The 26138-nt window shown below is 32.4% G+C and overlaps 1 protein-coding gene across 2 annotated transcripts in view; it reads left to right on the top strand.

Annotated features, from left to right (window-relative positions):
* Positions 1–26138, top strand: part of LOC129219683 (conserved oligomeric Golgi complex subunit 2-like) — a 58256-nt gene that overhangs the window by 19544 nt on the left and 12574 nt on the right. For both annotated transcript variants that reach the window (XM_054853959.1, XM_054853960.1), the window contains exons 7-13: positions 15608–15784; positions 17100–17215; positions 17389–17655; positions 18259–18341; positions 18422–18585; positions 22611–22676; positions 22756–22825. In XM_054853959.1, the coding sequence (XP_054709934.1) occupies positions 15608–15784; positions 17100–17215; positions 17389–17655; positions 18259–18341; positions 18422–18585; positions 22611–22676; positions 22756–22825 (943 nt within the window). The remainder of the gene's footprint in view (positions 1–15607; positions 15785–17099; positions 17216–17388; positions 17656–18258; positions 18342–18421; positions 18586–22610; positions 22677–22755; positions 22826–26138) is intronic.

Here is a 26138-nt window from a genome sequence, read left to right as displayed (position 1 = left end):
GAGCATTAATTTGCAAACCCAGTGAAGGGAGAAATTGACCCCACTGACCCCCCATAAATGACGTGCCTGAAACAAAAATTTATGTTGAATGCTAAAAGTACACAACATAATACAAACCCTATAGTTTACTTATTTCGTTATTTATTTAGTTTAATTATTTTATTATAAATTTTATGTCCCATATTTAAGAACAAATTTATTTTAGTTCTCATTTTCAGTCTTTTTCCTTTTTTTTCAAATTCAAACATCTGCCCCTGTTTATGCAAGCATGCATGTCAGCTGCTGAATATTTTTAACTAAAACTTATTTAATATTTGCTTTGCTTTTGGGACAACAGGAGCTGAAAGTGTTAGTATTTTTAAATGGTAAATGGATGCTCTCGAAGGAATGTTTTCGTTTTTGACAAAACAAATCTTTGACAAAAATGGCTTTATTGCACCCAAATATGAGTTTTTTTATTATTATTATTTTGCGATCACTGTATTGCATTTTATTCTTTCACACTTAAAAATTTTATTACTGTGTTGTTGAAAAGTGTTTCTTTGTTTGGATTTTATTTTCATATATCTTTGTTTCCACCAGTTTATTTTTCATACTGATGATTGTCAGCTTGTTTCTTTCGTTTTGTTTTTGCAACTCGGCCGTTCATTAAATCCCTTTAATACTTCAAAAGTACTGTTAGTTTATTTGTGGGACAGTTTTAAATCAAAAATACTGTTAGTTTATTTTACATTAGAAATAAAATTTACTCTAAATTTGTTTCCTCTTGACTTTCCTAGTTCCATCTCTTCCTATTTTTTTCCTACTTTTTTAAGTGATTTTTTTCCTACTTTTCCTACTTTTTCAATTTTTGATTCCTTATTTCCTACTTTTTTCCCCAAAGAACCACTTCGGGGTCTGTGTTTAGTTTCTTAAGCATTTGAGACTGAGGAGGAACTATTGCTCTTTTCTTGTGTTGAGTCAAAAATTCATAGAAGTGAGATTACACTGTTTGTTGCTATGATTTTCACACAACATTGACTACAATTTTCGTTGAGCTTTATTGTCAAAAAAGGGAAAGAGTAGCTAGCAGTCAAAACATACCACAAAAAGTATTAAAATTTAATTACTTTAAGAAAATTTTCGTGGGTAAAAGTTTGTCATTGTGAGGTTTACGCAGGAAAAGAAAAAAAAATCAACGGAATTTAACCATGCAACTTAATTTGCGCTATATGTAAATAAGGAATTAATGAAATTTGTGTAGAAAATTTCTTTTGTAGTAAGTGAGCTTAAAAATATTTTTTTCATTAAAAATTACTTTTCGTGTAAAAATTAGAGAAAATGCGTACATTGAAAAATAGACGCTTCTATTATTTTTTAATGTACGCATTTTACTCCGCACTTACAGCATAATTGCAAAAAAATTCTTCAGCAAACAAACGATTAATGTGCGCAGTATATCCTTATCAAACAGCTAGGCTCGTAGTCCTTTTCGAGTAGACTTAAACTTAGAAATTTTTCTCATTTTACTGTAAGAAAAGATACCATTTAGTTTGTCTTAGATAGTTCCCTGAAAGATATTTTTAATGATCATTCTTTAATTGACTTATTTAGTGATAGAGATAAATGTAACCAACCCTTGTGTCAGAAAAATTTCAGCCAAATTTTGAGCCTCTTTGTTCCACAAATATCTTATTTTCAAAAAATTTTCAAAGTTCATTGAAGCACAAAATGATTACTGTGTTTATTTTTTGGTGAATTTGTTTTGTATTCATTTTTTAGCGATCATTTTAGTTTGTAGCACTATTTGTAATTCTGTATTTTGCAATTGTGGTTTTGTTCTTGTTATAAACTACAGAGCAGCATCAAACTAAAAAAAATCTCCCAAATTTTATTATTTATGCATGTATGTGTGCACCAGTGTTTTTTTTTTTTTTTTGCTTGTTACTTATTACCCAGTGCCCAAGGGGTTTGCCAACTTCTTTCGGAGTTCGGAAGGGGTTAGCAAAGGAGAAAAAGTTGAGAACCGCTGCTATAAACTAATTATGTGCCAAATTTGGTGAAAATCAGTCGAATGGTTTAGGTGCTATGCGCGTCACAGAGAGACATCCGGACAGATATCCTGACAGACATTGGGACAGATATCCCGATAGATATGCGGACAAACTTTGAGCTTTATTATTAGTAAAGATTTATCATAGATAACTATGATCAGGCCCGGACTGGCTCCTTCTGGGGTGATCAGCTAGGTACTGGAAAGGGGCCCCCTGGTATGGGGGTTCTGGGGGCCCTCCCCGTGAAAATGTGAGAAAGTTATTGTTTCAAAAATTGCCTTTTCTTTCTGGACATGTTAAATAATAAAACCAAAGTTAAATTTATGTATAAAAAACATGTGTTTGAAGTTTTGCTTGACTTACCCTTAGCAGAATGAAATTTCATACCATTTTTACAAAATCTATTAAAGGTGCGTTATTTTATTTATCATTATTTCTGAATTGAACATTTTTATTTTTTCTTCTTTATTTTTTTTCTTTTATATTTACCTTGTAAGCGGAGAGGGTGGGGAGAAATATTGTGATGCAGGGCCAGGGTTGGAAATTTTTTTCCCACCACTGGGTATTTACCGTCCTGGGAAATACTATGTTTTTCCCACATGGGAAAACTGATTATTAAAAATATAAATTCAAAATAATCTTTTAAAATATCAAAATTGAGTTCTAAGTAAATAATAGCTTGAAAGACAATACACAAATTACAAATCATAATTGTGTTTATATTCTTCGTCTTCTACTTCTACATTGGATCTTAGCATTATATAACAAGACGCTAATTTCGAGACTTTTTGCAATTTTTTTTTTTAATTTACTTAAATATAACACAAATTATTTGTTGCTTCTCTTGATGACCCTGGCATTTTTAAGTTTAAAAATTTTATTTTATTGTGATCAAAAATATTTATTTAGGAAATTAATTATTGATAAAAAATCTTTACTAATAATAAAGCTGAAAGTCTCTCTGTCTGGATGTCTGGATGTCTAGATGTCTGGATGTCTGTGACGCGCATAGCGCCTAGACCGTTCGGCCGATTTTCATAAAATTTGGCACAAAGTTAGTTTGTAGCATGGGGGTGTGCACCTCGAAGCAATTTTTCGAAAATTCGATGTGGTTCTTTTTTTATTCCAATTTTAAGAAAAAAACTATCATAAATTACGAAATTATCATAACGTGGAACCGTAACATGGGCACAAGCCAATTGGCGAGATACAAAATTATCATAACGTGGAACTGTAACGTCGGTACAAGCCAATTGGCGAGAAAATTCACCATACATTATTTGTAAATATACAGGCAAACCAAAAGACCTTTAATTTTTATATTGCGGGCAAAGCCGTGCGGTGCCACTAGTAATAAATAAATAAAAAATTGTGAGCAAATTTTAAGTTATATGCAGGGCCGTCCCAAGAGAGGACGGCGCTCGGGGCGAATTTTTTTTTACGCCCCCTTCCCACACATAGAATGGTGTACGTTTTTTGGAAAAGTATCGAACATTTTTATATCGATTATTACAGTTAAGTTCCCATACTTGGGACAGGTTTCAACTTGAATCTTAAGTAGCATATAAATCATCATATGTTTTCCACTCGAACGAAGTATTCTATTCTTAGAATGTGCTCTAGTACTTCACCTCAGGACAAGGTATAGATGTGTAGATATGTGTCTTTAAAAATAAAACAAAATTTTTTTTCACTGTTCCAAGTTAGGGATCTCCCTCCCTAACTTGAGACCAGTGGCGTTCCGCCCATGTACTAGAGGGACTAGGCTGGTCCCTTAAATATTTGCCCCTTCAAAAAAATTACCTTGCAGAATAATTTATTAAGAAAAAACATGAGCAGAAAAACAAGTTTATTAGAAAGCGCTACTTCTTTTACTGCCCCTCCCTCCCTTTCTCCCTTGTGTGCGACGTCTTAAATGGACTTGTCCGAGGGACTAGCTCTTAAGAACCTGTTCCCCAGATCTCATATAGCTTTGTTAGATCCTTGGCGTTCGCTCGAAAGCTATTTGATTACTTCATGCATTTTTTTAAACCAACGGATAAATTTTTGTTTCCATACCTAGTGTACAGGTTTCTATGTGAGCTTCAGGAAACAACAAATTCACTAGTCAAAGTTATTTTCCTGCGTCCATTGTGTTTTTCTTTTGTAATGGAAAGGGACTCGGTCAAAAAAACAAGTCCCCAACTGGACGTAGTTGAGGAGCATGGGAAACAGCACAGACTGCCCCGGGGAGCTCGGAAGAGAATTGCTGTCTGCTGGACGTTTTCGCAAACCGTTCGTTCGGAGCTTTGACTTGAAGCTCAAATACTTTCACAGAGCAGGCCTACTCCTGACCTATCAATATCTGCGAAGCTAAAAAATTACAATCGGCATTTTAAGAAAGATTACTTTGAGACTGTTAAATGGCTGACTGCTTGTAAGTCAAGAAAAAAATTATTTTGCTGGCCCTGCGTCCTTTTTGAAAAGGAAAAAGGCGCCTGGAATGCCAATGGATTTTCAGATATGAGCAATTTCCACACGGCAAAGATTCGTCACGAGAAAACCCAAGGACACTACCAAGCCATTACTCAATTGAAAACTTTTGGTAAAAATCGAATAGATTATCATCTTAGTGAGCAATGTTGCTCATCAACTTTGAAGCATAACACTGAAGTTGATAATAATAGGGAAGATAATATATCTATAAATATTTTTACTTTTGTGTATCGTAATTTACCGTAACCAACTAGTCCCCTAAAAAATATTGATCTGCACGCCACTGCTTGGAACACTTAACATTTTGATCTTTCTTTCATGCATGCGGCAATCGGTAATAGTTTGCGACACCAAATATCATTTTAACAAAGTTTATTTTAAAAATCAATAAAAAAAAAAAATCATTACATAGAAATAATATTATCTTGTAAACGTTCAAAGATTTCAAAATGTATACTTGAACCTGAAAATATTGAATGTCTCCCTAGTCTTCTTAATTCTTTTAAATGTAATACTTCCACGTTAGTTTTCCTTCTATATTTGAAAGCAAAAAGCAATTGATGAAACCAAATAATTCTTAATGCAGATGATTTTTACCTCTCAATGTTCCTCGTTTCACATCTTTTCACATTCTTTTTCATTCCTTCATAATATGCGAAATTTACAACAAATAAATTTATCTCATCTATACTATGAGACTCGATTTCATTAGTAGGAACTAACATAAGTAATGTCTTGACAAATTCATTCAACTAACCCATAAAGCTGATACATTAAACTTTAACTCAGCCTCAAAAGATAACGATTCCTTTATTCTGTGTAGTAACACCATTTATTTTATACTGGTGTACCACCCTCAAACTTTAATTCGGCAAAATGTCCCAAGTTAGGATAGTGTCCCAAGTGTGGGCACTAGGCTGTACATAATTAAACATGTAATCTGAAACCTGTGTTAGATTTAAAAAAAAAATTCTTCAAAAAAGAATAATTCTAAAAAGAAATTTAAAATGCAGTAAAAGCTTAGTTTATGGCGCCCCTATATATCATGGCGCCCGGGGCAATTGCCTCACTCGCCCCCTTCTACGGACGGCCCTGGTTATATGCAATAATTCTTATTTATTTATATTCCTTTCCTACACAATAATTTAAAACCCAAAAGGAATTTGTAATAATTATTTATTTCTAACCTTCATTCTACACATCAGATTCAGAAAGCCAAAATATTTCTTACATATTGTTATTTAGAAGTTTTTTCCGGCATTTACCACTTTTCTTGGTATTTACCATTTCTTCCCAGTATTTCCCAGCGGAATGGGAAAAAAAAAAAAAAAAGTTTTGAATGGGAAAAATCCAACCCTATGTGCAGAGCCCCCTCTTTCAGTGGAATAGGGTAGACCGGGGCATGTTTACGCATGGGTACGTTTACCCAGTGCCCTTTTTTCAAAATGAATTATAACTGGAGGGCCAACAGTCATAACAGATCGATACTGCTCCCTAGCAAATATCATCACAAGGTTTTGAGCATCAGTCAAGCTTCGATCTAGCATGCAGAAAGAATTATCGGTTTTCTACCAAGTCGAGTAAATTTTGAGTTGAACGTTTTGAAGCTTATTGTGAATAAATAATACTTAGTTAAAAAAGAACAAATATATAAAAATTAGCAGATTTTATCTGTTTTTGAGAATTGTATTTGTATGAACTGAAATGTTATTAACGTTTTCTGCATGTTAAAAATAAATCCAAGCTTGGCGACAGGGCAAGTTTACGCGTTGATGTCTGAGCACCTTTACGCGCATTTTTATACTGTGGCTTACTTCTAAACGTGACCTGATGCTTTTTTCGCTCCAACCTGTCTCAAAACTTTTTAGCATCATCGAGCTATTTAGTTTTGAAAATCACTGTTTTAATTTTTAATTAATTTACAAATTCGTATCTTATAGCTTACAATCATGTAGTAGTCTTCATGCCCGTTCAGTTTTTACTTTATACACTATTCAGTTTGTAATAAATTTGCTTTATTTTAACAATGGTAAGACATTATGTTGAAAACACTCTAACAGAACCACGTTAGGTGTCAAAATAAATATACCTAAACGTCCCCTGTGCCCGTGTCCGGGGTAAGTTTACACAACCGACTTGGACTTTAAAAAAATTTTAACGGTTAAAAACACAAACTGAGCAACATGTGAATATATCAATCTTGACTCCATTACATGCTTTATAATACCGCAATGTCTGAAATATCCTAAGGTAAAACATAGAATTTAGAAAATTCATTGAAAAAATTCCGCGTAAAAGTGCTTCGGTCGACCCTATAGAATATCCCTAATTTTAGGGAGGTCCAGGGGTTCCCCCCCTCGGGGAAATTTTTGAAAATCAGATATAAAATTCCGCATTTTTAGGCCTAATGGGGGGGGGGGGGAGCTTAGTCTCTAAGAGGGGCGTAGCCCCTTATCCTTTCCGTGGGTGAGCCATTGTTGGAAGGGACTGATATTTTTTTTATCACACTCTATTTTAAGCTTAAAGCAATGCCTTAACTAGTAGAAAAATTATCATACCTTTTTTGCTTCATCTTGTCACTATTTTGTCCCAATGTATCTATCTTTTAATTTCCATAATAAAAAGTATAGTTGGCTTGCATGCAAGTAAAATACAGAACTTCAACTATCTTAATGCAGATTGCAGAAGTAAAAACCCCCACGAGGAATAGTTTTATGGCCAATATCCGGGGATTAAAACCCTATCGGAAAGATTTCCATGTGCATTCAATTTTCTCATTTATTTACTGGTTTAAAAGCAAAAGGAGATGGGGCACTAAAGCAATCTACATGAATCTATTGAGTCTTGAACAAGTCATGAAGTTTTTATTTACTCCTATTTTTATCACACCAGCATTTCTCTTTTGTTCGAGTTTTTTTCACACGGCCATCTATACCCATATTCCATAGTTCTTGTCTTATCTCACCTTATTGATTCTACAAGAACATGTAGAAACGTGGATTGTCTCAGGCAGAAACTAATGCCAAAGATCCTGCTTTTAGCGGCCTGGATCACAATGGCTGGCATCACTCTCCGAGGGGTCCTAATTTACTACTTTCAGCGGAGTAACTTAACCATGCGTGGAACCCAATTGACCACTAGACAACTCCTGTGTAGTACCGCCTGTACCGCCGACACCTTGGGAAGCGTCGGTAGCACACTTGGAGAAAGAGGAAAGGAAAGAAAAGTTGTTGGTTAAAATTTTATTTGTTGGAATTTGCAGCAAAAGATAACTTTTTTCAACTTAAGGATTACTCTGGAGATCTGCGTACTCACAGACTCCGCAATGCGAAAAGGGGGGGGGGGCACACCACTAAGGGTCCCACGGCTCGAGAAACCAAAGAATCTTTTAAAAAATAAACCAAACACCTAAACACCTCCAGGCTCTGATTACTGAATAGGCCAACTAGACCATGGCCTAAGGTCCCCGATATTTAGGGGCCCTCTAATGGCTGAAACTACTTTAGTTTGTGACTAAAATTGTTTTAGAACAATGGATGGAGTCTGAATGCAACTCCTCCCCCCCACAAAAAAATGATATATTGGCCTACGACCCCTTGATATCTTAATCGGGCCCTAATACCTCTGCTGAAATTTTAAAAGTTGAAAATATGTTTTAGCAAACATTTGAAGAAAAAAACGAAACTCAACACATATTAACCCAGGAGCAGCTAAACTGTGCAACTGTGATGTTTAAACACATTTTTAAACAGACAAAAAATATATGTACGGAATGCATGAAAAATCCGCAAAGTTTCAAAATCTCTCTTCAGGGGTGCCCACCTGGGGCGGATGTTTTTTACTTTTCTGAAGGGGCTCTTACTTTGGGGGGGGGGGGGTCTCGTGATATTTAGGGAGGTGCGCCCTTGCTCTTAGGGGGATTGAGCACCCCTGAATCTCTTAATCTAGTGTCATAAATTTTAAAGGGGTAAAAACAAAAATTTAACTTGATCAAAAGATTGATGTTAATGTTTTGTATCTCAACTTATATAAAAATCACACAACACCTCTAAACATCCCAGTTAATAGAGGAATAAAACGAAATTTAAAAACGGATTCAAAGCATTCAAAAATTAACCGAAAATGCTGTGAAAACTGGTCGAAATATTTTGACAAAAAAATGTTTTGAACAGTTCAGGTAAACAAAAATTCTGTGAATTTCGGTTCACCACAAAACAGAACCTTAAATATTATCAACATCAACATAAATGAAATAAAATTAATTAATTAGACACAAACGAATTCAAAGAAAATTTCAAGCGGACAACAGAAAATAAAATATTTGAAAGAAAACCCTCACATCGAAAAAACATGCCTCAAACTTATAGGAATACAGAACAAAAGCTAAATCATTTACCAAATCAGTATGAATTCCATACAATGTGAATACTTTTTTCAAAACCAAGATTTACAGAGGAGAACAGTCATTATTAGAATACTGTTAAGTCCTGAGAAACTTGTTTACTTGCTTATATAACTTATAAATAAAATGGGCATTCAAAAAGTCAGGATTTAAAGTCCCACATAACTATTCAAAACCTTAAAATAATAATAAACTTGTAAAAATATTTTGACAAATGAATTCAAAATATAGGTAGAAATATTGAAGCATACAAAAACAAACAACCACTTGTTTAATTTTTTTTGAGCGGGGGGGGGGGGGAGGCTATTCAGTGGGTGGTTAAGGGCCCTGATGATTTTTTGCAGGGAGGCCGAACATTTCTGTTGCGGGCCCGTAGGCAATTTCTAAGTTGTCTATTTGGTAATCTGGCACTGTTTACAGACCAAATTCAGAGAAATTAAAGCCCTAGGGGCCCCTAACCTGAAATGAATGTTTTCCCCGGGGCCTACTTGGCTTTGAACAGGCCCAGTGTGCTTTTTGTTTCAAACTAGAAAGAGTGATCAAAAGCATCCCTTACAGGGCCTGAAGGGGAAGGTTTTAAGCAAAGATTAAGCTAGACTTTAATTAAGCTAGACCACAGCCTAGTTCCCTAGTTGGTTTATTCAGTAATCAGGCCCTGATCCCGGCAAAACGTATAAGGAAATAGATTGAAATAGTTACAAGGAAATAAAGAATTGTAAAATCTTTTTTTGCTACAAATTCTTTTTTGCTTGATTTGGGGGCTCTCGGCAATAGCCGACCTGGCCAGTCTGGGCCTGACTATGATTATGAGGAAATTAATTTACAGCAATTTATTCTTGATTATTTATAATTAACGATGTCTGAACTATCACAATAAATAATTTCTCTGATTATTTATACCAAGGCCTATTTATGTATTGTATTTTTGATGATAGTTGAAGATTTTCAAATAATATTCTCCTGTAGACATCTCTATGTATGAGGAAATGAAATTACATGACTTTGCTTTTAATTACTTAATTAATTACAAACATGAATATTAAACATTCCTTGACAATCAACTCATAAACCTTCATGATTGTCCGAAAATAAAATTGTTTTTCTTCAGAGATGTAGCTAGACCCGACTTTCGGGGGGGGGGGGGGGGGGAGGGTACTTTTATTTATATATATATATATATATATATATATATATATATATATATATAAACTTTTTTAGTATTAAAAAAATAAAAGGGAGGGGAATCTTACATACTTTGGAATGGAGTGTCCCAAGTCCGATACTTGTGTCAAACAAAAGCAAAGAATTTTTTTTATATTTTTTTAATGTTATGGAAAATTCAACTTTTTTTTTATTTTCCCTCCATTTAATTTAAAGTGAAATTTTCTAGCAACGGTCTTGTCAAAACTAGTCAATACAAACCAATGAGCATGTTCCGTTCATTTTAGTGTGATTGCTTAATGTAGAGGCTAACACACATCTACAAAAGCTGGCATCCCTGAAAGCTAATAGATGCATCTATTTGCCTGTGAACTGGATGTTTGTCTTTCAATCTCATCGGTGGTCAGACTATAAAGACTATTTTTACTAACTTGGTTTGCACTAAAAGTATGAAATAAAATAAAAAAAGACTCCTTGAAATATAACCCGCAAAATATGAAATTTATTTTCATATCGTTATATTTATATGCTTTTTATGTATTTACATTTATGCTAATTTTAAAGCAGTTAAAAAAATTTAAATTAAAAAAAAATAGGGCAGAAAAATAGGCGGTAGAAAGTTATTCACTCAAAGCTGCATACCATGTGTTCTCCTCTCAAGTTTTTATTTTTAATTTTATAAGCTGCTTTAGAATTCACATAAGTATCTGAGAGAACAACAGCAATTTTCGAGTGTTATATTTTCTTGCGAACCAAGCTAACAGAAATAGTCTAGATTTATTTCGTTGTTTAACATTTTATTCATGTAACGCTATGCAGTTTTTCTTTTGAATTAAATAAAATTACCTTCAGAAGGGTCCGATGGGACTAATGCTGCTTTGCAGACTGTACTTTGTTTTCTTCAACCAATGTTAACTTTCTCTTTTTAGGGCAATCCTTTTCATCATTTTCATTTTTTTTTCTTTGGGTTTAAAAAAGCTTGTTATCGGTTTTGCTCGCTTCATTATGCAACAACTTTCACTTAGAATGTACTATTTTAAACGGACTGTACGTTTCCAAAAGAATACGCAGTAAATACTGGCTGAAAAATCAATGTGATTGCAATGGATACTTTGGTTAGCAATGGTCGTTTTGACTATGACCTCTATGACACACACGAGACCAGACCAACAAAAACCTCTATCGTCTCGAATTCCAGTTATGCTATCATTTTTGGATTCGAAGCCCAATGATCTTTAAAGCAGCAAACAAAAATATTTTCTTCAACTCAGAAACAGAGGAATTGTCTTCAAGAGCTGAGGGGGCAGTAGAAAAAAAGGAGAAATGCATTCCACAAATAGGCTTTCTTGGAAGATTAGAAATTTACAGGTTTGACAGTTAAGATGAACATTTCAAGTTCATGGTTAAAAGTCATTTAAGTTGAAAGCCATTTCGCTCTGTTATCTGGATTAGTACTGTTCTTTGTTTGCTCTCTTTCTTAAAATTGTGATACCTTAGAAAACTGAAATGATAGGAGTAAAAATAAAGTATAAGATTTTTTCAAGTGATGAAAAAAAGAAAATTGTAGAATATTGGCCAAGTTAGATCTGCAGCAATTGCTAACTTTAAGAGCATAAATAATGAATTAAAAAAAAAAAGGGACAAAAAGCAATAAAAGACTTTTTCTTGAAAAAAATATGCTTTATGTTTCTTTTAGTGTCAAAATGATTCCTTAAACTCGCAATAAAGCACTTAATAATGTAATAACAGAATAAATACCTAACGAAACTAATACAGAGGAATTTTAATCAAGAGCCCACATTGTCTCGATTTCAAATTTTCACCATCATATTCCAAATAAAGTTTCTTAAAGCCCCCGTTTCTCAAAACCTCTTTATCTCAATTTTTTTTATTTCCTGCAAAATTCGAAATATACAGATTCGACTGTATGTAATATTCCCACTGCGCCACTTATAAAATTTAACACATGCAACAATTTGCAGGATCTATGTCGAAGAAAGGCTACATATATATGGATTTGACAAATCAATCTCATTTCTAAAGCGGTGTCAAATTTCAGTCAATTACCAAAAAATTGTCGCAGCAGAGGGAGGCGTCTTTACGCTTCAGGGTCACTCATGGAGCAGATTTTCAATGGCATTGGGGGGGGGGGGGGAGCGAAGTGAATTTTTAACCTTTGTTACTCAAAAAAATGTCATTTAATTTTTTTCTTTTTTTTTCTTTCTCTTCTCTTTTTTATTCTCTCTCTTTTTTTTTGAGACAAACGTTTCGGGGGGTTTTTTGTCCCCAAACCCCCCCATTTAGCTACGCCCCTGTTTTTCTTACAAATAGTGTTTAATCAAAAAAAACCTGGTTTAAATTAAAAAAACGGGTGTTTTGATTTTTTCAAAAAAAAAAACCTTCGTTTTACCAACCTTGATTTTGGACAAAATTTTCAAATTTTTTAAGAAATTTCTACTTGATTTAAAATTAAATTTAATTATTTTAATGACATAAATACCACAAAAATAAAAAGTTAAATTTTAGGAACCCTCAAAAACAGATAAATAAATTGCAGTTTTGGACAAAATTTTATCTTCAGATTTTTACGAAATCGTAATTGATTTAAAATCAAATTTAACTATGCATTTTTTTTTTTGATACATATTAGAGAATGTATTATTTATTAACTGAAGTGCATCAAAATAAAAATGTTTCTTGTTTTGTTGTCATATTTGAGGATACTATTAAACTGCATAAGGTTTTAAGCATGTCAATGCAAGAATAGTAGACAATACAACCTTGTTTGTCCAGACTAACTATGACCAAAGATAATCCGGAGAATCTAAAATCTGGATAATTGGTATAGTACAGGTAATAAAAGCAAAGCAAATCCTTAATTAAACAGACTTACCATTTGTTATGACAAAAATCCATGTTTTGTTACAAAATTATGTTGAATGGGGTGTTTCCAAAATGTTACAAGTGTTTTTTTTTCTGAAAGAGCATGCTTAAAAACATAGGATTTGACTATTTTTTAAATAATTTGACTAAGTTTAATATTTTTAAAAAATTATTTTAGTCGGTGTGCTTTCATTTTTTAACGCTTCTGCCGATGGCTTCACAAATGATGAAATGCAATTTACTGTTGCCATTCAGAAGAGCACAATATTTAATTTGTATCGTTACTCACATGTGCTGGCAACGGTATGGTTGATAGCAAAAGTAGAGGCAATTTTTAATTCGCTGATTGATTATCATAACATGGAAACGCAGTGAAAAATGTGCCAAAGGACCTCATTTGTGACATTATAAAGACCATGCCTTGTTTGAAAAATGGGACATTTTAAAAAATCAATTAAAAAATAACTGTTTGGAAAATGAAATTATTTTCTGGTTCCATGTTATTTTTTTTGCTTATTCTATCAATTTCTGTGACTGAAGAGTAGTACTTTTGACTGAAGGAAACTGCTCCGTTATTTACAAAATATTAAAAAATATACATGGTCACTTGAGCGCTTATCATTAATAGTTCAAAATAAAAATAAATGATTGGAATTATTATAGTTATGTTCATAATTTTAAATTACCTTGGTAAACATTTTTTAAAATTACAAATTGATCGGAACAAACCAGGTTCTACTTTACCTTATCTTAAAATTAGATTACTTGAAATATTTTTCAAACTTGTAACTATTCTCATGCAAGTACGACTTGAGATCGTTCAGATAACAGTATATTAGTATTTGGGCAAATCTTTTTCTCATTTACCGGCATTTTTTTATGGAATCGTTTTGCATTCATTTATGGGTGGTGTAATTTCTATTTATACTAGTATCAAGTTGGCAGGAAAAAACTGAATCATGCTGGCTGTTTAAAACTTTAAACTTATATGAGTACTGATATTAGTACACAGGGGCAGCATTTCAGTCAGGGCCTGATTAACGCACGGTCCGGCGGGTCCGCGGACCTGGGCACCACAAATTTAGGGGCACTAAAATAGCCTAAATTAACTTACTTACTTCCTTTTTTTTCTGTTAAAGTGAATGTTCCTTTTCAGCTTTGAAAAGAATCAAAAATCGTTTTAGAAGCTGCAATTATTCACTGTATGAAAACTCTTTTTAGGTCTTGCTCTTCAAAATCACAAGGCAACTTCAAAAATTGCGAGGAGCTTAATTTTTCATTATCTAGTCTCAGGATAATTTACAGGCATTTCTGTATTGACCATTGAAAATTTTGTGACATCAAAATTAGATTTCGATGATTTGATCGACACATTTGCCTCTGTTAAAGCCAGAAAGAAACCTTTTTAAAGCTTGATGTCAGAATTAGTTAGTTTTTTTTTTTTTTTTTTTTTGCTATTTTTGCAGTTTTAAATTGTTTTTTTTAAACTCATTTTTACCTTAAGGTAAGGCAATTTTAACTATGTGACTATCTGGATTGAAATATGCATCTATGTAAAATCTATTTTCAATTTCAATTGCAGATTGAACTATGGTAGTATGAATGCACAGATCAATTGTAGATTGAACTGTGGCTTGAATAGTCCGAAAATTAAGTGTGGCAGATTGAAGATGTTTTGATAGAGTAAAGCATTTCTAAAACACTTTTCGCAATAGAAACAAATTGAATAAAAATTCAAACGAAGTCATACATGCTGAAGGGCATGAGCTTTTTCACCATTGAAAGAATCGTTTTGCAATAATTCTCACAGTCGTCAAATCACTGCTTTGAAGTTATAGAGAAAGGTTTTTATGGTTTTAACTCTTGAAGACCATCTTGTGTCACTTTGAGATTGCATTACTATAGAGCCCCATAAAGGGTATTTTGTCTTTTTTTATTCAATTATCACATGCATTTTTAAGAAGTTTCTATGAAAGCAGATAATGCATTGAGCAGCTGAAACGTGTTTCTAGCAAAGGAAAGCGATGAACACTCATTAAATAAATATACACTTAAAAATAAGCTTAAAAGTGAATGCAAAATATCAAGGAATTTTCTTGAGAAAACCCTGCAGCCACACCACTTTGCACGAGCCTTTCATATTGGACATACCATCGTTACACTGGGCACACAAGTATGAAATATTTAGCCGTGAAAAGGCCGAAAAATACTTCGTGAATTTCTAAGTCATCATAAAAAAACGAAAAACACTTTTTCTTGTCTGGGAATGTGTTGAGTTTCATCAAATAGTTACTGAGAATCAGCGAGATTTTTTAAATGAACATTTATTTCCGACTTACATAAATTGAATTCATCCATTTTCTATCATTCTGCTTAAAAAATTTGGGGGTGCGACTGCCCCCTCTTGACCCCCCTATTTGCCGCCCCTGTTAGTACATATTTAACATTACTTCTCTAGTTCTAATTGTTCGCAATTAAATATTTTGTCAATACTGATACTTCTTTATAAATTAATAAAAACTGATTTATCTTTTTTGTTTCTCATTAGATAAGTACTTTTCTTTCTTACATTATTGATTTTTGAATTGATGTAATGTTTAATAAATATTGAAACTTTTTTCATCAGATAATGGTTTTTTTATGCTCTCCTCAGGAAATTGAATACATATCATTCAGCCTTGATGTTCACCTAGAAAATTTATTTCTTCAATGTTTTGTGATCGATAAAAGTTGTCTATTGAAAGTTCTACGTATATATTCAGTAATCAACAATGAACAAGAAGTTGAAAAATGTTTTAGAAACAAGATAGTAAAACCTTTTGCAGAAAATGTAAGTACTTTTATTCAATTTTCTTTTATTTACCGACATTTCTTAGCACTTTTTAATGTGATTCCAACAAAGTAATTCAGAACTTGATATGTATGTTTTTTTTTTTTTAAATTTAATGTATAATGAGAAAAATAAGGATTAGAAACCAACAGTGAACCTGAACATGAATATATTTCCTTCAGTTATCTGGGCTGGTCTATATAGCTTAATTTATGGAATCCTAAAGAGTAGGAATTAGTAACTGGAAGGAGCAAGTCCAATCATTGACTTAGGAAATGCTGAGGCAAAGATCCCAAGTCACTTGGCTCAACTACGAGGAATGAGAGACATGTTTTTAATGAAACAAGTGAAAGAAACCTGATTTTTTTCTAATGCGCTTTAAAATGTATCACTTAACTTGAGATCCTTGCTTCAAGTTTTAAAAGCTTCACTCTCTTCACCTTTTATTCATTCTCAATGATCCTAATCATGCTATCCAGAAGGCTGTGTTGGATTTTAGGAAGGCTTCAAAAGTATTAAATTTATTACTGTAGTTGTGCATTAAAGAAGCAGGCAAAGTTTGAAAAAAATGTTAATAGTAAGGATGTTTTTAAAATTAAAATTTTGTTTGAGCTACAATTCTCATTTAATTATATTCTCAAACTGTTTTCATATAATAAAATATACAGCTACTTGGTTTTATGTTTTATAGCAAAAAAAAAAATATGTTTTGTAGTTTTGGAATTGAAGACTGAAGTTGGAAAACAAATTAAGTGCCATTTTTTTTTAACTTCAAAATGAAGTAAATGCCAAAAATTTCACTGTGGTGACCGATTTATGTGCCTATCCCCCCTAAAAGTAGTTAAAATAACATTGTTAGGGTCCGGCAGTGGAGTAAGGTTACCGCCTGTGCGGTGGAGAGCGCAGTAAGTGCCATTGAAGGTTACTTATCTTGGTTGGTCCAAGCCCATGTGCAAAAAAATAGAAAACGCAGTAAGTGCCACAATCCGCCTAGAATCTAAATTCATAATAAATGGCAAATTCATAATATAGCCTTTACTGCATTTTCCATTTTCAGTCTTCAATTCTAACTGTATATAAAAATGCTTAAGTATATAATTATGTTTGTTTTTCCTCAGACATTTTTTTATGTAAAAAAATTATGAATTGCGCTTATTGTAGACTGTTTTGGCAGTTTTGAATTTATCGATTTAAAGAATTTTGATATGATGCTCCATATATGCAGAAATTGGGAATTCTCTTTTTGTTATTTATTATGTTTGAGAATGTTATATATTATCTCAATAATATCTCATATATTTTGGTTTTTGTGCAGCTTATTACAGAAGAAAATATTACAAAACATGGTCTTTCAAAAGTGTATGAATTAATTTTAGAATTCATTCCCAAGAAATGTAAATACCTGCTTGAAGTAACTAGAGGAACCAACAGGTATTCTTTACTTTTGCTGCTTTTACTTATGTCAGTTTCAATTAAGATATTCCTATTTCTTTTTCATATTCATAGAGGGTTGAATGTTCGCAGAGAGCTAATTTAATTGTTTTAACTTTTGTGCAATAAATTACTGAAAATGCTATTATATGTGTGTACTGTTTTAATTTTAGGAATGTTGAATTTGTTCCTGGGTTTGATTTCCTGGTAAATTCCTTTTTCCCTGAAGTAGTTTTTTGCTTTGAATACATTGCACCAGTTTATGTATATGCTCCCGGTGACCCAGAACTTTTTCACAAAAATTATGTTGCCTGCATGGATTTTCTGGATAAGTTTGAAAATTTGTGCCAAGTTCAAGCTAGTGTAAGGCGCCTTCGAACTCATCCATCCTACCAGAAATTTTTAGCAAAATTTAATTTGGATTTATACTTTCAAATCAGGTAATAATATTCAGATTTATTATTATTATTGAATGAACTTCAGTAGCAATGTAATGAAATGGCTTTTTAATAAACATAAATGATTTCCCACAAATATTGAATTCAATAATGTTTTAAGGAAAAAATGTTTTAAGTATAATAATTACAATATAATTTAATTTTTCTAGTGAGCTCACTTTTACTACACTTCTCCTTATAGTAAGATAAAAATATGAAGTATATGTGCACAAAACTCAAAACTATCTGCAGGAATGAAAAACAATACACAGTGAATAGGTAAATTTTGTATTAATACAATGCCTTTTGCTTTCAATCATGCATCGGTATGATCAAAAGATAAACTTTTTTCATTTATTTATCTACAAATTTTGAAGATAATCAATGTTAATTAACAATTATCAGACTATGCACATATCTACAGCAGATGTATCTGCTCGGCAGTAAATCGATCCGTGCACAGCATGCGCGTCTATGTTACCTACCTGTGTTTCTCCTGTATTAAACACAGATCCCACATCCATACTAATTTCTTTATGAAGAATTTTACTTAAAGTAGCATATTATTTCATGAAAATTTTCTTCACAAAACACATTGATTTTTAGATTTCAGGAAATAGCTGGCCGTTTTGAAAGTGCTCTCTTCCAACCATTTGATTCTCCAAATCCTTCTGAAACTGTTGAAAATGGTACAGCTATGAATGCCTTTTTTCATTCAAATATTTTCTAGTTTTTATGAAGGAATTCATTTGATGCTTTGTTTTTATAGGAAATTTGTATGAACTGAATTCAACAAATTCTTTGTTTTACTGTTTGAATCTGTGCTGGTCAAATGATATATTCTTAGTACCTTTAACCTCTAATTTCTGGCATTTGACCCTGCAACTCCTGAGTAGGTATTGCAATTGGGCATATTCTTCCTTGAAATCTAATGTAAGTATACAAAATATTAGAATTTTATTTCCACAATAATTACGGATGAGATCAAATCATATAAAATTGAAACTTTTTTACACTAAAAGTCCTTGTGAAAGAAATATATAATTTATAGTTCGTTTTGTTAGGCAAACATAATCATTGTTACGTCTATACTAATAATATAAAGCTGAAGAGTTTGTTTGTTTGAACACATTAATCTCAGGAACTACTGGTTCGAATTGAAAAATTCTTTTTGTTTTGAATAGTCTATTTTTTGAGGAAGGCTATAGTCTATATAACATCATGCTATGACCAATAGGAGTGGAGCAGCAATAAGCTTAAAATAAATCAATAATAATCATGATGCATTTATAATGTTCAAGATAGCCCTTGTCGAAGCACAAACAGCTCAGTCGGTCAAGTGCTGGGCCAGCAACCCTAGGATCTGTGGCTCAAACCCGGCTGCAGGTGGAAGATTTTCAGCACTTATTACCTGGCTTATTTGAAAATTAATTAATTTATTAATCCTCAATTATTTTTATTTAAAAAACAAATTCGATTTTCTTATTTGACGGAAAACATCAATGTAGATAAGGGTGTGTAATTTTTTACTATATATACATGTATATATGTATTTTTATAATAATTATAATAAAAGTGAAAAATATTGAAAAGACCATACCAAAAGCCCATAGATGCGCAACACAGCAAAACTAAAAAGCCAAGTAAATATAAAATATGCAAGCCAAATACCAAATATTAAACAAAATATATAAAAAACAATAATGAGAAAAAGGAAAATTGCAAACAGCTATTCAATTGGAAAAGACAAAGTATGAATCCAGAGCTCATCAGCCGTGGAGGATTCAATAAATATGATCAAAAGACCAACAAATTTAACTATGAACTAAAAGAGAATGCTCCAGTACATGCAATATAGAGTAACATTCGGCAAATACACCACATGTTAAACTATAAACAATAAACAAGAGCTCAAACCTAAAATTAAAAACAGGGGGTTTCGCCTCTACTAATTAGGAAAACAAGTTCCAAAATAATTAGCCATCCATGGGACAGTACCTGCCACCAACTAAAATTATTTTACCTTGAGATACATTTATTATAAAACCAATCCAATGTTCAACTTGACAGAATTCATTCCAGTTATCAAGGTAAAAGTAAAAAATAAGTCCATATCCAAAGGAATTAATCCAAAAACATGCCAGTCGTCCATTTCCCACATGTAAATTCCTTCTACCCCAGCGATCCAAAAAAATGGTTTTTCACGGTTGTATCATACATTATATATATATATATATATATATATATATATATATATATATATATATATATATCATAGCATGATGTACTTAAAATAGTTTTTTAATACAGTGTTGTCTTATTGATGTGGGTGAAACCACAGGGCACACCTAAAAATAAATAAATGAAAGTAAGTTGTTTCTCAATATTATTACTGACCCAAGCAACGCTGGGTATGTTTCCTAGTGTATGCTACATTAGAAATCCTTGATTAAAATGTAGTTACTGGTAAGACCAGCAAATATAACAATATAGGGCTAGGGGTCGTCATGAGACCTAACATGAAATGTATTGCATAGGAATAAAAATTATATTCACAATTTAATAAGTTTTCATAATTTAGTTAATTAGCTTAAGTGTTATACTTCAAGCACTAAACCGATCCTGCATCTAAGAAAAACTTGACTAAGCATTGATATTCAAAATCACTGTAATTATACAGCTGAAATAATGGAAAATATAAGTTTTTTGAAATTGCTCATTTGGCGTGGACCACCAACTGTCCCTACGAAATGCTTAGTTTAATTTTATTTAGGTCTTCAGCGGATTTCAGTTGTCTCAGACCAGCAGACCCCCAATAATTTCAAATACTGTAAATAGGTACTTCTCCAAAAATGTGTTATTTTGTTTTCCAAACATTCACAAAGGGAACAGTTTGGACTTTTTTGTAAAAGCAAGATATATTTTTTTTTTAAGTCCTAAAGTTCACAAAATGTCTTCATTCCTTTTAGAGATATTAAGGGTGAAGTTAGTAAATTTTAAAAATTTTATAAATGCATTTTTTTCCTTGATTTCGATGCATGCATAAGGTTGCCACTGGCGACTAAAAAGGGGAAACTTTTGCGACTATTTTCGACCGTAGGTGACTATAGCGACTTTTTTGATCAAAAATGGCCTGAACCACTATTTTTCAAAAATTGGCGACTTTTTTCATATTTTGTGATATTTATTGAAAAAAAAAAGAAAAGAAAGCGATGGGTATGATGTGCTTGCCACGTCTCTGCTTCTTCTGTTTTAGATTTCGATCCTTTTGCATCTTGTCAACATTTTAATGTTTTTGACAGTCGGAATTTTTTTTTTGGCATAGGCTGTCTTTTATAAGCTTATTTTATGATTTATTTTGATAAATAATAAATAAATAAATCTCTGGAAGCATACCAACATTAAACTTATACGTCGTGAATTATTTTTCCCGTATTTGAGATTTCAATTCTTTTGCATCTTGTAAATATTTTTATATTTTCGACAATTACGCATAAGTTTGATTGTATGTTACCTTAAATCAACTTATTTTGGTTTTATTTTAATAACTAACAAATTTTATAGAATTTCGATGAAAAATAAATGTTTCTTTGGTTTAAAGAGCCAGTTAAAATCTGAACTCATCACTGCTAAAACAAAAATAAAACAATACAAAACTCTTATTAGACCAATCTTTTTATATTGCAGTGAGACATGGGCAATTAAAACAGGAGAAAATTGGCAGCAGAGAGAGGAATAAAATGTAAAACAATATCAACTTAACAAGTCAAAAGTCACAATGCAGATTGCACAGATAAGAAACTCAATCAAGAGTTTCCAGATTCTTTATTAGAATTAACAAACCAATGACTGAGATCAGCTATTGAGAAAAGTGATTGATCCTAAATTAGCATAGCAAAAGGAATTGAAGATGCAGAAAAGTAACAAGAGGGGGGGGGGGGAGAACAAAAGGAAACAAAAGTTAAATCTTATTGTTAACAAAAGAAAAACCAAGTTTTATTGATTGTGTAACTAAAACTCTAAGAAATGTCTTTAAGTTTTCTGTTTTATCATCAAAGTTTAAATGTTGAAAATCTTTAACTATGCAGCAATTTTTTTTTTTTTGTTTCAATCACACACAAAAATCATTTTATAACTCTTTTATGTTTTTAAAACCAGAGTAAGTATGTTTAAGTGTCCTTAAAATTGAAAGAAAAATATCTGAAGTTTTTTTTTCACTTTGTAACCCTTAAAACATGACGTTACATGTAACATCTCCATGATGTTAGGTGAAAAGTAACTTATATTTTTAAAACAGTAATTCCATCAAAAAATGCAAGAAATGAACTAATTAAATGTTGAAACAAAAGTTAAATCTGAGAAGTTAAGTTTTGATTTTCTCGTATGTACTAAATGTAGTTATGTTTCAAGATGTTTTATTTTGTCATGCAATGTTGTTTTCGTAGCAAATTAAAAAAAGATTATTGGTAAAAGCAACTTCACAGATTCAAAATGCAACTTAACTGTTCCTCTGAGGAGACTATTTAAGCGACTATTTTTAAATTTCAGACTACTAAAATTTTAAAAATACTCTTCAAATAATTTTCTTAATGAGTTTTGATTAAACTAATGGAATAAAGCATCCATAATTTTAAAAAATAGCTTAAAAAATCAATCATCCAAAGCATTATAAATAACGCACTTATTATCATTTATCCTCAGCCTATCTTTTCTATCTTCTCAGCCTAGATATTCTACTGTTGCTCTGAGGTGAAGATATGGATTTCATGCTTGATATATTCAAGCTTTTGTTCCGTTAGTTCCAAAATTTTTTGACGGATTACAATTTTATTTTAGTTTATGGAACAAAAAAATCTATGAAACTTTAAAGTATTTTTTTTTTTAAGTTTGTGTCAAATGAATTAATGTATGCTTTTCTTTTATGCAAGCATTTATGTTCAATTCTGTATAATTTTCAGGACTGTGATATTTCACCAGAAAAAGCAGCTTTGATAATAAAAGATGTTGAAAGGTTATCCCTTGAAGTAAGTTTCTTTGATATATAAAATTCTCATAATATTGCTAAAGTTTTTCAAGAGTAAAAGTTTTTTATTTTTCTTCTAGCTTACAACATTGTTTCAAGTATCCATCAAATCAAAAGTGTTTAATAAGGAGTTGGGAAACCTTTTAGAATGTAAGAAACATTCCTAAGTTGCAATTCACTCTGCATCTTTTAAATTTGATAGTTTTGTTTACTTAACCCAATGATCTCTTCACTGACAAGGCATGTCCCCATCTGCATATATGAGAACTACCTGAAATTGGAATAACTTGCTTTGGCCACAGAGTGGTGAAACTCTTACATTTCTTATTTTTCCATCAGTTCTTCAGATCTCTTGTGTAAACTTTTCCTCATGTGATATAGTAAAAAAAATGATGTTTGTTTTTGTTTGACATCATATTTGCATTGTGTAATGCAAATATGATGCTAAAATGGTAATTTTTTGTATTGATATTCATTGTAACAGGATTGCTTTATATTCATTATCCATGTAAACTACATTATATCAATGTAGTTTACGAAATTTTTCAGGCATCTAATTACAGTAAAACAGTTATTTAAATACATTAAATATGCCGCCAGCTCAGCCATTAGGAATTGCTGAGCTGGTGGTGTATTTTATGTATTTCTGCCTTAGGCCCTGGCTATAGGGTGGTAACTTAGTGAAAATCATTTAAATGTTTAACAAATTAATACAAAATTTCTTTTATCTAAGAACCCTTTGACTTTGCTCTTATTACTCATTTTTATGACTTCTTCAAAAACTCTTTGTCTTGATTTCCCTAACTTTGAAATTTGAGGCAAACAAGTTTGATTGTTTACATACACATAATCACATACAGTTGAACTCTGTTAATGTGAAATGTCAAAAATCCACAAATTTGTTCGTATTAACCATTATTCGTAACAGGGCAGAATACAGGGGGTCTTAGAGATCTCCCCCCAGAGGTTTGACATTTAAATGTTCATTATTTATATTTAAAAATTTCCAAAAAGTATTGTTCCAAAACTCAAATGTCTTTCATATGCATATTAATTGCATAAAACGCTTTCATAATAGATAGATAACCCGACGACTTGAACATTACAAATACAAATGTGACGACCAGCAACCGTCTCTGGGCCCAGCTAGGCTGGTCCTAGTCAATTAATTAGTCCCCAATGAAGATCAATGGCCCTCTTAAAGCTATCCACTCCCTTGCTCATTACCACCTCTTCCAGTAAGCTATTCCAAGTGCCCACGACCCTGCTAAAGTACCTAGTAGTTTTTCCTGATTTCCAAGTTAGCCTGAGATTTAAATAGCTTAAAACAATGACCCCTTGTCCTGCTTTCCCCGCAAAAATTTAATCCATTTACATCTTTCATTTTGATAAATTTAAATAACTGAATCATGTCCCCTCTGACTCTCCTTTGCTCCAGGCTATACATGTTAAGCCTATTAAGTCTGGTATCATAATCTAAATCTGAGAGTCCCCTTACTAATTTAGTTACCCTTCTTTGAACCCTTTCCAATACAAAAATATCTTTCTTCAGATAAGGCGACCAAAACTGAACAGCATACTCCAAATGAGGTCTTACTAAACTCCTATATAAAGGCAGAAGAACTTTCTTAGATTTGTTTGAAATAGATCTATTGATAAACACAAGTATTTTGTTGGCTTTGTTACTAGCAATACTGCACTATTGACTAAACTTGAAGTCCTGATTAATAAAGATACCCAGATCCATAACATTTTCTGCCTGATTTATGACTGAACCCTGTAAACGATATCTCATACGTTTATTTCCATGACCTAAGTGCAGCACTTGACATTTCCCTACATTAACTGCCATACCCCATTTATCTGCCCACTTAGTAATATGATCTAAATCCTCTTGCAGCTGTTTTACTTGTTCTTCATTTTCGACAATCCCCATAACTTTTACATCGTCAGCAAAACAATTCAAGCTTCCAGAAATATTTTCATTGATGTCATTCACTAATATAATAAACAAAAGAGGCCCTAACACTGATCCCTGAGGAACCCCACTTAAAACATCACTCCAATTAGAATGACTTCCTCTCACAACTACTCTTTGCTTCCTACCAGTAAGCCAATTTCTAACCCAAAGTAAAGTTTTTCCTCCTATTCCTATGTCAGCCAACTTGCTGAGAAGAGCAACATGCGGTACCTTATCAAAAGCATTTTGAAAATCAATATAAACAACATCCACACATTTTTTGTTATCTAAAGCTGAGGTAACCTTGTCGTAGAAATGCAATAAATTAGTAGTACAGGATTTACCTTTCCTGAAACCATACTGCAAACTAGTCAACAGACTATTAGTCTCTAAGAACTTCATGATCTTAATTTTGGTCAAAGTTTCGAAAATCTTACAAATCACCGAAGTCAAACTTACAGGTCTATAATTCCCAGCAATACCTTTAGACCCCTTCTTGAAGAGTGGCATTATGTTAGCCAGCTTTCAGTCCTCTGGCACCGTCCCTGAGTTATAAGAAGCATTGAAAATATTCAAAATAAGATCCACTAATTCCTCTGCACATTCAACTAAAATTTTTGGATAAATATTATCTGGTCCCGGAGCTTTAGTTGCTTTAATCATTTTCAAATTAAATAAAACCTCCTCCCTGGAAAATACAAAATCTTCAAGCTGTATAATAGCTTGTGTCTTGTTAGTGTCAACTGTTGAGGTACAGTTATCGTTAAACACACTGGAAAAAAAGTTATTTAGAAAATTTACAATATCCCTATTGTTTTGGATTAAATTTCCATACTCATCAACCAAAGGCCCAATTAGACTGTTTCGAGCTTTCCCAGAATTAGCGTAAGCAAAAAACCTCTTAGGGTTCCCATCAATGTCATCTGCCAGCCTTAGCTCCAATTCCCTTTTCTGAATCCGTACCAAATACTTAAAATTTTGCCTTGCCTTACCATACTGGAGTCTGACCAGTTTCTTTAAACTGACGAAAAGTGGCTTGCTTATAATTAAGAGCTTCTTTAGTCTCCCTGGAGAACCACATGGGCCAAGTTTTGGTACTAACACCTTTTCTCCTAAATGGAACATAGTCCCCCGACCGTTTTAGCAAGTTTATCCTTAAATTCTGTCCACTTCTGATCTACGTCGCTATTTTTCAATCCTGACGAAAAAACCTCTTTCAAGCTCTGCCTAAGTGCAACAAAATCAGTGTTTCTGAAATTGGGCACCAACCTAAAATTATCATCTTTACACACTTCAAATTTAACCCGGAACCTAATGCTGTTATGATCACTATCTCCATATGCTCCCCTACACACAACCCTTGAACAAAACTACCTATGTCACAAAAAACTAGATCCAAAATCGCCTCCTCTAGAGTTCCCTGAGCTACAACTTGATCTAAGAAACAGTCACCAATTACTTTTAAAAATTCCTCTTCTTTGCCATTACCCGGATAAAAATTAT

The sequence above is a fragment of the Uloborus diversus genome, chromosome 4 (assembly GCF_026930045.1).
Source record: "Uloborus diversus isolate 005 chromosome 4, Udiv.v.3.1, whole genome shotgun sequence".
Classification (NCBI taxonomy): Eukaryota; Metazoa; Arthropoda; class Arachnida; order Araneae; family Uloboridae; genus Uloborus; species Uloborus diversus.
This window is presented reverse-complemented; position numbering and strand designations above follow the sequence as displayed.